Here is a 16,026-nt window from a genome sequence, read left to right on the forward strand (position 1 = left end):
ATACAACTGACGTTGTTGGTCTTTTTGGAATTAAATCTTCTTTTTGCTGGCAAATTTTTTAGTTTTTTTCTATGGCTAGCGGCGACTGAATGACAACATAACAACAACAAAATATACATACAACATAAATATACGTAATTTTAAAAAGATGTACTTGTTACCACAGAGCACAAAGCTCCTGGCACCTTACACATGAAGGAAACAAAAGTGTACAGTACACACAAACTGAGTGTGACTGAGAGTGACCACAAACTGGCCATTCAAACTGTTGATGCTCCAAAGTTAACAACTAGAACTCCAAAGTCCTAGTTGTACACAGATTGAAAGATTTTCAATACAAAAACTGAAAATGTAAGGATTTGGGATGGATCGGATGCTAACAATCGCTTGTCGCAATAAACTGCACGACTTCCGAACGGCGGACAAATGACAGGGATGACTCGCGCCATCTCAGAGTGAAAGGCCGGGTCCTGTTGTTGGTTGAGTGTTGTTGCTTGGTGCCTAACCAATCAAACGTTCACACACCGCACGGCAAGTTCTGAAATCAACCAGTCTTTCGGCAAGCTACCAATCAAAGTGATTCTTTTCGTGGTTCTAGTGCCAATTACTCTACTCCATTACTCAGTTTTAGAACCAGAGCCAATCCTGTCTAAGGTATACTATTAGCCGAACCCAGAGAGCCACAGTTCAGCTTTCATCCTCATTTGTACAGCCAGGAAGTTCTGCTCAGTGCAGCTCTAAAATAGTAAATGCCTAGATGCCATATTATGGCCTTTACAAAGATGACCACAGCGAACGCAGTATGAAGAACCTCAATCTAATCTAGTTAGTGAATCTTATCTGGTAAATCTTACCCTTTAACCTGCTTACCCTTTACACTGCACCACCAGCACTACTGGAAGCTAAGTAGGGCTGACCTGCTCCAATCTGGGATGGGAGCTCAGTGGGGGGTGCTCTACCCTCCGGCTTGTGTAATCTCCCCAACGCGCCGTCCAAGGGCACCGTCTTTCAGATGAGAAGTTCAACCAAGACCCCCTGTGGTCGCGATAAGATTCCGTGGCACTGATCCCAAGATTAGCGGAGCTTACCCTGGTGGCCTCGCCAAATTCCCCCCCCCCCCCCCCCCCCCTGCTCTCTAATTAGATCAAATGGCTCCTCACCACTCATCACAGTGTGATAGCCGGCGTGGGGTGAGCTTTCTGGCTTTTCTGTCCCACCCAGGTGAGGTGAGATACCCACCTCACGCTCACTCTGTAAAGCGTGATCTCGCCTCCTCTCGGTTTCTAAGTATGAACTCTAACCGTGGATTGATAATGTCTTCAGACAGCAAGTTGGAGGGAAAAGCAGTTCCAGTAACATTGTGCGTTGGCCGAAAATGCGGTTGGAGGGTTTGATGAGGATGAGTCGTTAGGTGAGAAAAGAAATCAGGAGATTTCATCTCAAATACATGTCGGTAAATCAATCGCTCCAAAATAACAGCATGTCACCCAGAAGCCTGGATGCATCCTATGACCCCGAAATGGTAGTCTTATACAACTGAAATGACCTGGACTGACCCAATGACCTGAACCCTTAAACAGTAGTTTACTAGGCATGACAAACTTGCTTGAAAGATAAGACAATATAAGAGGATACTTTATTGATCCCAGATATGAATCTCGTGAAAGTGTGTGTGTGTGTGTGTGCTGTCCCTAGAAAACCCAGCCGCAGTGAAGTGATATAGAGATAAAATTGAAAGAATAAACAAATTACTAACCTCGTATCTCTGTATCCTATCGCTACTTTTGCCTTTCTCAGTGGCATTTGAAAACTCGCTTTGGATTACGCATCCATTACGGGACTTAATGTGGATTCTGCTTCTGCTCAATACAAAATACAGCAGCGAAACGTGACACGGTCACAGCAGTGAGTGAGTCAGGATTTTTTTTTACTTTTACTAGTTTTATTGCCAGTGACGTAGCGGACGAAGAAGAGCCAGAAGTGAGCTGACCTTTGGAGGTGTGGCTTGACCTTTGTGTGCCAACTGAAGCTCCAGTCCAACAATTGTCTCTAGTAGTTATAATGTTTGTTTTCAGTAATGTTTTCTGAAGGCTTTTGACGCTGCCTGTAAAACATCCCATGTTTTTTACTCGACACAAACACACAAACAGCTGAATGCTGTAATTGAGAGAGAGACACACGCACACACACACACACACACACACACACACAGAGGCTAAAACAACCATTCCATGAAGAATAATCCAGTCACACTCATAAGCCTGTTCCTAAAGCTCAGCACTGTCTGAGCCTTTTCCTGCAAACACAGCGTCCTAGCGCTTCTATGGAGCTCGGCTTGTAGAGCAGAGGGTTGGGAGTTTGAATCCCTCTGGGGCCATCATATACATGCCTTCTGAAGACCAGCCCAGCCAAGCAAACTGAGCCCACCGCGTTGTGAATCTCATTGAGACTAATCTACAAAGTGTGCAATGTTTTTTGTTCTTTTTATTTATTGTGTCTGTTCTGGCAATCAGTAGAGTTAATTTATCGCTGGGCAAAGGCTATACAACTAAACACCAACTATATTTTTAATTCATTCAAACTGACTGCACTGACCGGCTCTGAATGATAAAATAAATGATTGTGTTATGTACACACATTTCAAATGAAACAAAGTCTAGTACAAAGTATATAAAGTATATCATGTATTTTAAACTAATGTTTAAAAGATAAAGGAAATTCTAAAATGATAACATTATAACACAAACGCACACACACGAGCACGAGGTGTTGTTAGATATGTGTGTGTGTGTGTGTGTGTGTGTGTGTGTGTGTGAGAGACTATTGGCAAAGGCCGTTGAGGAATGTCCTTAATCTACAGGAAATGTCATCGCTGTCTAATTTCAGGACATTTTAAATATACTTGATTCACACACACACACACTCACACACTCTCACACACACACACACACACAGACAGACAGACAGACAGACACCGTAGGCCCATCGTTTCATACACTTCAACCAGGGACGTGTGCCCCCCCCCCCCCCCCCTGCAGGTACAGTGCTGATGATGGCGCTGTGCCGCCAGGTGCACGTCTACGAGTACGTGCCGTCGGCGCGGCAGACGGACCTGTGCCACTACTACGAGGAGTTCTACGACGCGGCGTGCACACTGGGCGCCTACCACCCGCTGCTCTACGAGAAGCAGCTGCTGCAGCGCATGAACGCCGGGACCTGCGAGGACCTCCGGGTCAAAGGTCGCGTCACCCTGCAGGGGTTCGGCTCCGGCGGCTGCCCGGCGCCGACCGCCCAGCCGTGACCTGTTGACCCCCCCTCCCCCCCCCCATCGACCCCGGGGGGACGCCGTGACATTAAACGTGGGCGATGAAGGTGAGAAAAAAGTCGCCGAGACTGAAAATGCGAAAACGTTTTTTTGCGTTGGAAGTTTCAACGGAGGACAAGGAGGTGATGGAGAGGAGAGTCGACGTGTCGATTGGTTCAGAGGACGCCTCCAAGGAGACCTTTTTTTGGGGGCGTATTTTTACACAAAAGTACACTTCCTTTCACTGTGACGCACATCGACATAACGTGACGTCCGATAACGCGGACGGATCTAACACGTTTAGTCCTTTTAGGGGAGTGTAATCTGTCTCATTGTTCAATTCATGAATTTATCATGAAGCACAAGTTCGATAACTTCGGCCACTTTTTTGGACGGCTGCGTTGTGTTTACACCTTTTGTGATAAGGATGGATGGATGTCGCCCACAATCTCTTCCGAAAGACCCCAGTGAGCCGGGGTCCATGGTCTTTGTGGAACCGGAAAAAGACCACTTTCATACAGTCAGGAGGCTTCAGGGATGTACAGAACTATTACGTTTCATTTTCCAATTCAACAAACAATATGATGGCCTTAAATGTATGGTTACAAAAGACAAAATGGTTACAAACAGACATTAGATAAAGAAACCACAATAATAAAATAATAATATGCAGCATATTATATGAATAGTTATTATTATTATATTAATAATTACCACCTTCAACTTCCACACAGAATTCCCTTTAAATCTAGAACCTTGAATCACACAAAGTGTGATTGTTGTGTTATTATTGGGATGTTTGTTGAAAGCAACAGACCTGGATGACTAAATTGTGTTTGTTGTTTTTCCCCTGGTACCAGATGGTTTTGTGACGTCACCAGGGTGGATTACATTTTTTGGGAAATTGGGAGGTTGTTTCCCAAATATGAGCAGACCTGTGTGTGCCAAACAGACCTGTGTGTGCTGCTGTTAAGAGTGTTATTTTCTCACAAAGTGAACTTGTTGCACTAAGGGGCCTGACTTCCACTCAAAGAGTGTACAAGTCTATGCGTTACACAGAGTGATGCTTTGTCTTCCTTCACCGCAGAGATTGTAATTTGTTCATGGTGCTAGCTTCGAGATGTGGTTAGGTTGCTGCCGATAACTTGTTGCCAGCTAAATGTTCTTTTGAAAAGGGAACCTATAATGCTGGCTTCAGATGTGGTTAAGCTGCTACCGAGAGCTTGTTGCCAGTCTCTTTCAACACTTAAGGCACCAGTTAACCTTGCACTTTAATTTATGTTTCAATGATGTCACTAATAAAAAACAAACAACTGATTTTAAACCTACAGCCCACTGGGTTTTGTTATGTCATCTTTATCGTTAGCTGTGTTCACAATTCACACACATTTGACGGACAAATCTGAAGTGTAATAACGCCTGATCATAAGCTACTGCTGATGCTCTATGTTATAGAAACAGCTAATGTTGATCAACCAGCACAGGAAGTAAGTCACGAAACAAAAACATTAACAAACGTCAAAATTTAGATTTAGGGCGGCAGAAGCTCAGGAGGTAGAGCGGGTTGACTGGTAAAAGGTTGTGAGTGTCGAGGTGTCCCTGAGCAATGAATCGGTGCATGAATGGGTGAATGTCAGGCAATATTGTTATCCAAAGCAATAGTGCTTTGGATAAAAGCGCTATATAAATGCAGTCCAGTTTACATTTACCAATACATATTTTAGTATTTTACTCTTCTCATGTAAATGAGCTGGTTGACGGTGAAATCTGAAGTGTAATAACGCCTGAAAATAACAAGCTACTGCTAATGCTCGTATGTTCTAGATTCAGCTAATGTTGCTCAACCAGCACAGGGAGTAAGTCACGAAACAAAAACACAATAAACATGTATTTATTTTAGCATTTTATTCTTCTCACCTGCTTGTTCATGAGGATGTAAATGAGCGGGTTGATGACTGTGCTGCTCTTGGCCAAGATGGAGGGCACCACGCTGGCCACCGGCGTGATGATCCCTGGCCGGCCGAAGGTGGCCATCATGGCCACCACGCCGTAGGGCATCCAGCACAGCAGGTAGCACACCACCGTGGTGAGCACCATGAACAGGATGTGGAACTCCCTCCGCCGCGCCGCAGACCGCCGGATCCGGCCCACCTGTGGCAGGGGAGGGTGGGGGGGGTTGAGAGTCAAAAAGGTTTCGGTTATTTTTGGGGTCTTTAGGTGTCGTAGGCGCTGTGGTTCTTTGTAGTCAGTGGGCGGCCATCTTGGTTCTAAAGGCGGTGGCCATCTTGGTTCTGAGCGCTAGCTGGGTGGGCGAAGTGAATGTTAAACTTTCTATATGTTGTGCATTGGGCTTTGGATCATACGTCAAGGTTATAAATGTAATAAAATAATACAAGTAAACAGGAGAGCTGCGTTTTTTCTGGATAAAGTGCACTGAACTTTACAGCACTTTCTTTCCAGGACAGTGCAGCTCCCCTGATACTGATGAAGAGGACACAAGACAAGCAGGACTACATTTGGTGAGGTAACTCAGACTGCTGACATTTGCACTTGAGGTTCATCTTCCGGTCCAAATGTCCGTTCCATCTGTACAAAGTCGCTTCACTGGGTTCAGAATGAGCTGCGGGCATTAAAATGGTCTATCGTCCATTTATCCTTCAGTATCAAAATTGGTCAAAGGACATTGTTGATATGAGTCCACATCAGTGGTGGCTGGTGGTTTTTAAAGTGAGGGAGGAAGGACTGCGCGCTTGGTTGCCATTGGCCTGCTTGCATTGTTAGTGACGTATGGTGGCATAAGTATGTGATAATCAAGTTGTTTCAGGGTGTTTTGGTGAACTACAAAATAGTAGGGAGGGATAATGATGTTAATAAAATTTATACAAATCCACCAGTGGCAGCATTGTACTTTGAAAGCTGGTGGGCAGCATGTCTTGGACTACAAGGGCAGAAGGAAAGGATGCAAAGCCAATTAGTCAAATCAGGCCTACTCTTGATTTGTAAAACTAAATAAAAAAATCTGGGCCTATCATTGGGCCTATATTTGCCCTCAATGACTGAAGCTATTGGTTGTAATTTGGTTATGTTTACTTTCAGCTACACATGTTTTAAGAAAAAAGAAGACACAAGACCAAAAGTGATTCCATTTAAAATACATCATGCTCTGAATCATTCACTAACATCCTTTCCACAATATTAAACAGAATGGTCAGAGTAACAAACAATTAAAAGAACAACAAGAACATAATCTCACAACTATTGGCATGGGCTGTAAGCCTAACATTGTTTGAGGCAAATGTGGATTTTAATGGATGTTTCAGAATGTTGGTCATGGTGTTAAGCCAAATAAGATTGAGGGACTTCATTTATAGATCAAGTCAATCCTCCTCGCTGTTTGCGTTGCAAAGATATTAGTGACCTGGTCATACCAAATGGGATATTTTTTAAGTGATTTTAGAATAACGGCGAGTGTAACTCCACGTTTTCGCCACCCTTTCAGACGGCTTGGTAACCCAATGGTGGAGTACTGAAAAATAAGGTCTCAGAGCGTTTATTTCGGCAGACTTTTGGCAGTGGAAACGCCAATATAAGCGAACCGAGCCGCACAAACCGCACTGCTCAGTGGAAACGCCAGTGAACAGAGCCGCACTGTACCGCAACGAACAGTAGCGCACCGCTCGGTGGAAACGAGGCATACAAGCGGGTTCGTTGGTTCTCGTAGCCTAGAGACTTGAGGGGATAAACCCTCCCTCCGGGCTGCTCCACAGCCAGGGCTCCTGCTTATTGGTTTATAGCGCAGCCAGGGCTCCAGCCTATTTGTGAATAGACGTTGACGCGATTCAGATCCCTTAGCTAGTCCCACCCACTCAGAGGAGGACTTTCCTCCTCTCTCCCATTGACCCCCATGTTATCCACCGGCCGCCAGTAGTTCCCGAGAAATGAATGGCAGTCAATGGAGGCTGAGGGAGGAACGTCCTCCTCAAAGTAATATTCAATAGGCGATAGGGGGTGCTAAGATCCCTGTACCCAGGGAAACGAACATTACATATACAAAGGCATATTTAAGGGCATTAATTCATTACAGTAGTCTGGGCAATCTACACTTTTTATTCTCAACAATGTTAAGGAGGATCTTCCTCCCTCTCCTCACTAGAGAAGCCTCCACTGGTCCACATATCCAAGGTGTTATTGCGCCGTTCTAGAGATATATGGATTGGCACTGCAGAGTGTGAGTTCAGGGGTAGATGTTTGTTGAAGTCTGAGCACACAGGTCTTGCTTTACTATACCTACAAGGACTTGTAGGTATGGCATGTTCACCATTGCCTCCTTACCTGTTTGTATATTTGTATACTTTTAAAGGTGCTGTCGGTAAAGGTCGTAATGACCACTGCAGATTCACAGCATGCTCATCATAACATATGCTGATATTAATATGGCTCACACTGACACGCATTACATCCACAACAGATAGCCAGACACTGTCAGAAATACAGCAGGTACAACGTTGGCTTTTTCATTTTTTCCTTTTTCCTCTCCATAAAATATATATTTAAAATGTTACTTTTAAAGTCACAATATCTATTGACTACAAAATGTAGTTGAAGGTTATAGGAAGTGACCCCAAAATGATTACATGAAAAATTACATGAAAAAAATGAATTACATGAAAGTCACCTTTCTTGTAAAAGGCCAGTCTTCAGAAAAGGGGAGTGCCCTAGGTCAGCAGTGGTTTTATAAAACACAGAGCCACTTATCAGTGGAGTGATTAATCAATGTTATGCCTGGCAGAAGACAGCTTTAGTGGTGATGCGATTTGCTGCAAGCACTTAAAGAGACGTGGCTGCTTCACTCTTTACTAGCTATTGACTATACGTGTGTGTGTGTGTGTGTGTGTGTGTGTGTGTGTGTGTGTGTGTGTGTGTCCTTTCTGGAAGAATAAAGTACATTTGATTGTATTGCAGCTGGAGACTAAGGAAAGTGCACAAAAAACAGATTGTTCTAAGAAAAGGGCTCAAAAAGGACCAAGAACTTCTCAAACTGATAACTGTTTGAATGAAATGGTGAAAAGGAAAATGGATTTGCTTTTGTACATAATGTACAGATAGAGATTCAGAAATAATTGATGAGGTGTAAACAGACTTAAGGGAACTAAATAAACGCATTCCTGAAGATGTCCGTGCAAATGCTTGGCCTGGTCTGTTGTTCAAGCACGGTTTCCACCTCTCACACTTCTGGTGTTTGGCACACACTTTCACCTTCAGTCTCACACAATTCTCACATCACGACACTGCAACAGCAACAGAAGTGAACAGGCAAACGTATTATAGTCGGATCATAATGGTTAAACCAAGCAAACGACTTTGACACTAGAAGATAGCTGAGGATTCCAAAACCGGGCGTTTCCATGAAGCTGTATCTTAAATAGCTCGCAGATAAGAGAGCTATTTCTCTTATCTCTATGGTGATTGGACAGCTGGACAGGTTCACAGCCGAGAGCCAAGAAGGTGTTCAAGAACGATTTTGTAATTGGAAACAACACGTCTTTGCCTTTCATGAGTGTGCAAACCTGTGTCTCTAATGTTGTGAGTATTTCCCTTGGGAATACTCAGTCAGGGCACTTACCTAGCCGTATACCTTTTTTAAACCCGGATGTGGAAATTGAGTCCAAATATGTGCGCCTGATTAAGCCCATAGCATCAAAATCTCCCTCCAGCCTGGTAAATAAAGTGAGTAACCCTCGTTCATGTATCCTGTAGCTAGCAAAACACTGTTAAAAAATGGACTTGTCTCTTGATGTGGTGAGTCAATAATAATATTATAATACTAATATTTGGTACATTTGTGGGTTAGAATTTCTTTCGGGCGAGTGTGTTTGTCGTGCAACCTAGACCCGAGGATGTGTGTGTGTGTGTGTGTGTGTGTGTGTGTGTGTGTGTGTGTGTATGTGTGTGTGTGTGTTTGTGCGCAACTTAAGCCCTGCTAAAATTAAATGTATCATTTTAAGTCGGATGCCAGTAATATTAACCTTTCATCATGTAAAATAAAATAAAAAAAAACGTTGAACGCGCGAGGAGAAAAGACTCGCGGAGAGGCCCACAACTCCAAACACCCCTCTCTCCACCCCTCTCTCTCTCTCCTGACCACATCATCACCACCCAGCAGGAAGGCCTCCGCGTCCGTCCGTCTCTCCCCCGTACCTGCTTGACGGCGTAGAGCAGCCGGGCGTAGCAGTACATCATCAGCAGCACGGGCACGGCCAGGCAGAAGAGGAAGAGGCACACGATGTACGAGTGGGAGCGGGGGCTGCGCTCGGTCCAGGTGATGGAGCAGCTGGTGCCGGCGCCCTCCAGGCCGTAGCTGCTCCAGCCCAGCAGGGGGGGCACAGTCCACAGCAGGGAGTAGAGCCAGGCGCCCGCCACGGCCACCAGGGGCTTGCGGAAGTCGGGCGCCCGCTTGTTGTACACGGTGAGCGTGCTGTAGCGGTCGTAGGAGAGCAGCGCCAGGGAGACCAGCGACACGATGCCTGTCGGGGGACGGGAGAGAGACACAGAGAGAGAGAGAGAGAGAGAGAGAGAGAAAGATGGAGAGGGAGTGAGAAGGGGGAGGGAGAGAGGGCTGTTTAGACTCCTTTTTATATTTTATGATTTCTCTACCAGTGGATCGTCTGAATGATGAGGGTTGGAGTCCTGAGCGCTGAGCTGAGGGTTTCATGTATTGTTAATGTAAGTTATGTATGGACCAATAATCACGTTGTTTACCACATAAATATCTAATTTTATACTTAAACAACTCCAATAAAAAAAGAATGCACAGTCAAAGATGAAGAGCTGTGAACGTGACAAACGCAGAAGCCAAATGACACAAAGAGGCATGATGAATCGCAGAATAAAGAACCGCCTACTTTCAAGAAGAGGAAAGCTAAGGGAATCGTGTGTGTGTGCGTGTGTCTGTGAGACATTGCCTTAATCGCGGCAAATGACGTCGCAACGGCTGTTGTGCAGCCTCGCTTCTCAGTTTGTCACAATTTAAACGTTTAAAAGGTTTTTCTTTTCCCTGCATGATCACAAGCGGGCTGTCAAGCCGTACCAGGAAAGTGATTGTATTGTTTTGCTCAAATACATCTTTCCTTAGTGAAAGAGTGAGTGTGAATGTAACGGTAGGTATGTGTCCACTTCAGGTTGCCAACATGGGGCTCTTTTTGCAAAGGGTAGCAAACTTTTTTCCTACAATCTTCAAAGGGGTGGCCTAATCCCGCAACCTCTCTCACAGACCATGGCCAGACGAGGGGAGAAATAAGTCAGATAAGGAGTAAACCACTCAAGCTGCAAGAGATTAACATTCACATGCAGTGCTCAAATCCAACCCAGCGACATCGGATGCCTACTCATTTACGTTAGGTCGTTATTTTAATGTACTTTCGGAAATAGAGGATAGCACTTTCTGCGAATTTACATCGTAGCGAGATAATAACCCTGAAATCCCACCCTTAATTTGTTGCACTAATGAAGCAAATGTGGCGTTTTACGATGAGCTCTGCACACAGAAGCACAGACAAGTCTCAGGGAACCACAAGAAAATCTGTACGATTCTGCGGAGTAGCCATTCCCCGAAGAGGACGGCTATCGGACACGATGCCATGATCTTGGGAGCGGGAATAAATTAGCGATTAGCTGGCGCTCTGAGATAATTAGCCTGAACGCCGTGTTTCCTGCCCTCCGACCGAAACGTGACCCCCGTGCGGGGAGGGGGTCTCGTTGGTCACAGCGGAACAGAGGGGAATGTCGCTCGCCCTAATTGGCGGTTTGGTTTGGCACTCTGAGAGAGTTTCATTCGTTATGGGGAATTATAAAAACAAGGGTTATTTTTTTCGCTGAAACGTAGAATATATTATTAATAGAGATAGATATAAGCATATATTGTGTAAAAAGTAAAAAGTATCCACAATAAGTAAGGTTATTAGGGCAAAATATTTATAAGGAGAAAACGGACAATTATCATATTAATCTATTTATCTACAACCATGCATGTTGTAAAATTAGGTTTTTGAATTGCAGAATGTGTTTACAATTTTAAGACCATTTTAAGATCCTTCTACAAGCAGATTATCTCAATGTTGAGGGTTGGGGCCTGATGTGTGTTGAGCTTTCAGGATTTCATGTATTGGTATTTATGTTATTTATATATGGGTTTGATGGACCAATAATCACATTGTGTATCACAATAATAAGTAATTTGATACTTAAACAACTCCAATAAGAAACTAAAGCACAGTCAAAGATGAGGAGCTGTAAAGGTATACAACTGCAGAAAAACAAACGACACAAAGATGAGGCATGATGAATAATAGAATGAAGACACAAAGATAGATAGACTGATCTTTCTGTTTTTGAATCACTGAATATGTGTACCGAAGACTGTAATAATCTATAATAATAAGAAGCAATAATAAAAATCTGCAGAAAAACCTCATATTGATGTCACTATGACACGTGTCGTGATTAATTGCAAAGACTACAAAGAGAACCACGTCTCTACAAAGAGAAACACGTGACACGTGTCCTGTTAATCCCGGTGGGAACGGGGCTGGTGAGAATGGTTTTTCGAATTAAACCGATTTAACGAGGAGCGGCTATATCACAGCCTTGGGACACCATCACCATCTTGCAAATGAAAAAAACCATCAGACCAAGCAGGGCCAAGGGGAAGGAATTAAGGTTCACGATGAACGGCATTAGCTCAGGAGGTAGAGCGGGTTGGCTGGTAACTGCAAGGTTGTTGGTTCGATCCCTGGCTCCTCCTAGCGGAGTGTCGTGGTGTCCCTATGCAAGACGCCTCACCCTAACTGCGAGCTGGCTGTCGCCCTGCATGGTTGACTCCGCCGTCGGCATGGGCGTCACCATAATATAATTGGGGGGGGACACGTCCCCCCCACCCTTGAAAAAAAGTCATTTCGACCCCCCCACATTTGCCATCAAAAATATTAGTGCATGACTGGTCTATTAGTCCAGCGTTCTTTCCATCGCTTCACAATCAAATCCGTTCCACTTTATCAGTTGGGGGAATACCCATATAAATAGAAATCCACTCCGCGTTTTCCTGTTTTTTTTAACACACAAAGCAGCATCACGCAAAAAACACGCACCGAAGCCGACCGAAGCAAGCCTATGTTGAGAGTTGGATCAACGACAGCGACACGAGAGTGAAAAGTAAAGTTGCCCAAGTTTTCCATTGAGTGGCCAAAAAGCTAATTGCGTTCTTCCATGGCCAAACACAGCCAGCTTTTCTGATAAGAATGTTAGCACCCTTATGAGACATTCTCTGGCATTAGCAATATTCAAAGTCACAAATATCAAATATTCGTGCCTAATAGCCTACATTGTTGTATAAAAAACCTAGCCTATATATCATCAAGACATGTAAACGTTTTCAATGGCTGTTTAAAAAAAAAATATATATATATATATATATATATAACATAATAGTAGTCAGTAATTTCAGACCATGCCAGCTCCAAGGAAAATCAATGAAAGAGGGAGATCATTTTAAATCTAAAAACATGGTAAAATGCACCAGAATGCGGGAAATTCCATCTACTTCTTTAAATTTTTTTCTGGGGGAGGACCCCCAGACCCCCCGTCTAAATATGTCCCCCACACTCTCAAAAACCTGATGACGCCCATGGCCGTCGGTGTGTGAATGTGTGCATGAATGTGTGCATGAATGTCAGTCAACACTGTAAAGCGCTTTGGATAAAAGCGCAATATTAATGAAGACCATTTATGAACAAGACTGCCGCAGTCCACTGAATTTGAATAGTGACACCCAAGGTGTGGAAATCCATAGAGCGATCAAACACATGTTATATAGCTCCACTAACAATGTGAAAAGTTGAACAGAAAATGCAGGCACTTTAGATAAAAGCCTCCACCCGACATCTTTTGCAATTAAATTGTACTTAAGGCAGAGACCACCCCCCCCCCCCCCCCCACCTCTTCCCTTTTTGATCATCACCAAACCTGGAAAAACAACATCTCAGTGATGTATGAGGAGAAGGCATTTTGAGTGACACACACACACACACACACACACACACACACACAGTGGTAAACAGAGCAATGGAAACGTGAGAAGAGTAAGAATGTTTTCACCCTTTATGTCTAAGTCATCTTTGGCCCCGGTGTCTGTTTGCTTGCATTCTGCATGAACTAGGATTCCTTTATTTGAAATAGTGTCTCAGAGAATCTCAGCATTTCTTTCTCTCTCAAAACAATTCAATTTCACTCCAGACAATTTGAGTGTAAGCATCTTCTAACGTAACTTTTCCTCATCCAAATATCTAACAAATTAATGAAATCAATGAAAAATAGCAATAAATGGCTGATTCCTCTTTTCCAACCTGGCAACCTATGGGCCATCCGATGTGACCAGTGGTAGCCACTGGAGAATCACAATGAACACATAATGAGCAGCGCGTGTCTCGAGACACATGCTGCTCATTATGTGTCCATTGTGATTTGATGTGTTGTGGCTTTCTCCACAACACATGATTTGAAGTCCAGGTTTGCTTTTAGCTAGTTTCACAAAGCAAGCTGGGGAATGTGTCAAAACGCCAACCTTTTTAGCATGCTCTATATCTAGCAGGCAAAAACTTATGGAGTCAGAACAGCCTCATTAATAATGAATGCACAGAGAAGGATTCACAAATGTATTTTGTGATTTATATATAAATTACTCTCTTCTCACAAATACATTTCAATGCACACACAAATGGATATCGGCAAGTATAAATGTAAAATCCATAAACAAAAATAAGTTTCACAAACACATTTCTGATCCACACACAAATGTGTCTTGTTTAAAATAAATGTAATATAAATCCATAAATATATGAATTAAAAAATACTTGCAATTTTCATCAAAAATGTATTTGGATGTTGTTACATTTATATACAAACTGTTAAACTTGAATTTACAAGACGCTTTTTTTTTTTTTTGACGCTTTGTATTTATATATGGATTTTTGAGACTCCCCTGACATGGCTGGATTCACAAATGCATTTTTTTCAACAAGGAACTTTCTGTAGCCAATCAGATGCCTGCCTCGTTTTCAGCCAATCACATGGCTCCCGTGTCTCTCGGCCAAATGTCTATGGGAAAAATGCATTTGTGAATCCAGCCTGTCAGGGGAGTCTCAAAAATCCACATATAAATACAGACCAGTTCACACACAAATGCAAGTACACAAATGAAAAGCGTCTTGTAAATTCAAGTTTAACAGTTTGTATATAAATGTAACAACATCCAAATACATTTTTGATGAAAATTGCAAGTATTTTTTTAATTCATATATTTATGGATTTATATTACATTTATTTAAAACAAGACACATTTGTGTGTGGATCAGAAATGTGTTTGTGAGAAGAGAGTAATTTATATATAAATCACAAAATACATTTGTGAATCCTTCTCTGTGCATTCATTATTAATGAGACTGTTCTGACCCCATAAAAACTAGCATCTGATACACGTAAACCACTCTCTTCCACAATAAGAGATAAGACTCTCAGAAGTGCACCACTCAAAATACCTCTTCACTGTGCCCGTTCCTGACGTTAAACGTGACACATCAGAAACAAATAGAGGCAATAAAGGCATACACGTCTACCGGCAATGGTGAAGAGAACAATCGCCTATTCCTACCCTTAGCGGGTTTAAAAAAAAAAAACACACTTATACATGGTAATAGGTAGGAACAAGGGTATATAACTCATCTTTGAGGCCAAATTACCTTAAAAGGCTATTAATGCTGGCAAATTTGGCTGTTGTTGCAGTTCCTCAATCCTTTGTTTGTTTGAAATGATTTCATCAGTGGGTTTTTTGAGCAATGGGCGTTAACAAATCAATACACTCACGACAATATCTTACATAATGTTGAACTAAATCAAATGTTGAGGTGAAATGGTCACCTAGTTCAGATTTGAGTCGTGTTTGGCTACCACCCAGTAATGCATAATTCACTGTTGTACAGCCCGTTAGTGTGACTTCTAAAGTCCTCAGCACCCAATGATGAGCATCAGTCACCTCTGAACACTGGGACACCAAATGATTGCAACTACACAAATGTGAAATAAACAGATGATAAGATCAACACCTTTTAAAATAACATTGAACAAATATCGTTGACACAACCTTTGGCTAGCTGAAGGTTATTTTCTAAATATTTAGCTAACGAACCAAACAATTTCTTCAATGTGTTAATGCTAATCAATTTGAAAAACACATCAAAGCGATTGTGATGTCGACCTCAGCTGCCAGAAAGTTCAACACACATACAGTGTATCAAATTTAAAGTGAAATCAAACCGACCGGGAATATCTAACTTTTGAGTCTTTAATCAACCGTAGATCAAAACGACCCCATGCTGAGTCCGCTTCGTCTGTTTCTAAATGTTATCACTCTTTGAGAAGATGTGAAAGCAGCACGAAGCCATTCTTAAAGGGCGTCACTGAATGTGACAGTGTCAATGAATGTGACACTGTCACTGAATGTGACGCATTACTGGCGCCAGGGACCTGTGTATGTCTAGGTGTTTTCTTGTGGACCGATTGAGCAGTTTCTAGCAAACGTTCTCTGCCTTCTGAGTGCTATATGGCCACAGGGTCCATTCAGCCAAGGGCCAATTCAGCCTAAGTGACTTCCCTGGGGATTTTCTCACAAGGTG

At 43.0% G+C, this 16,026-nt stretch overlaps 2 protein-coding genes across 2 annotated transcripts in view; one reads left to right on the forward strand and one right to left on the reverse strand.

Annotated features, from left to right (window-relative positions):
• LOC311369578 (beta-galactoside alpha-2,6-sialyltransferase 2-like) overlaps positions 1-3,301 on the forward strand; it is a gene marked incomplete at its 3' end in the record, with an annotated part of 33,649 nt that extends 30,348 nt beyond the window's left edge. The window contains exon 5 of the mRNA XM_084487785.1: positions 3,039-3,301. Within this exon, the coding sequence (XP_084343911.1) occupies positions 3,039-3,301 (263 nt within the window). The remainder of the gene's footprint in view (positions 1-3,038) is intronic.
• Positions 3,302-4,023: 722 nt separating this feature from the next.
• tmtops2a (teleost multiple tissue opsin 2a) overlaps positions 4,024-16,026 on the reverse strand; it is a gene marked incomplete at both ends in the record, with an annotated part of 29,173 nt that continues 17,170 nt past the window's right edge. Inside the window, 3 exons of the mRNA XM_084487980.1 lie at positions 4,024-4,059; positions 5,222-5,455; positions 9,503-9,828. Of these exons, the coding sequence (XP_084344106.1) occupies positions 4,024-4,059; positions 5,222-5,455; positions 9,503-9,828 (596 nt within the window). The remainder of the gene's footprint in view (positions 4,060-5,221; positions 5,456-9,502; positions 9,829-16,026) is intronic.

Source organism: Micromesistius poutassou (genome assembly GCF_964030765.1).
Source record: "Micromesistius poutassou genome assembly, chromosome: 24".
In the NCBI taxonomy this organism is placed as follows: Eukaryota; Metazoa; Chordata; class Actinopteri; order Gadiformes; family Gadidae; genus Micromesistius; species Micromesistius poutassou.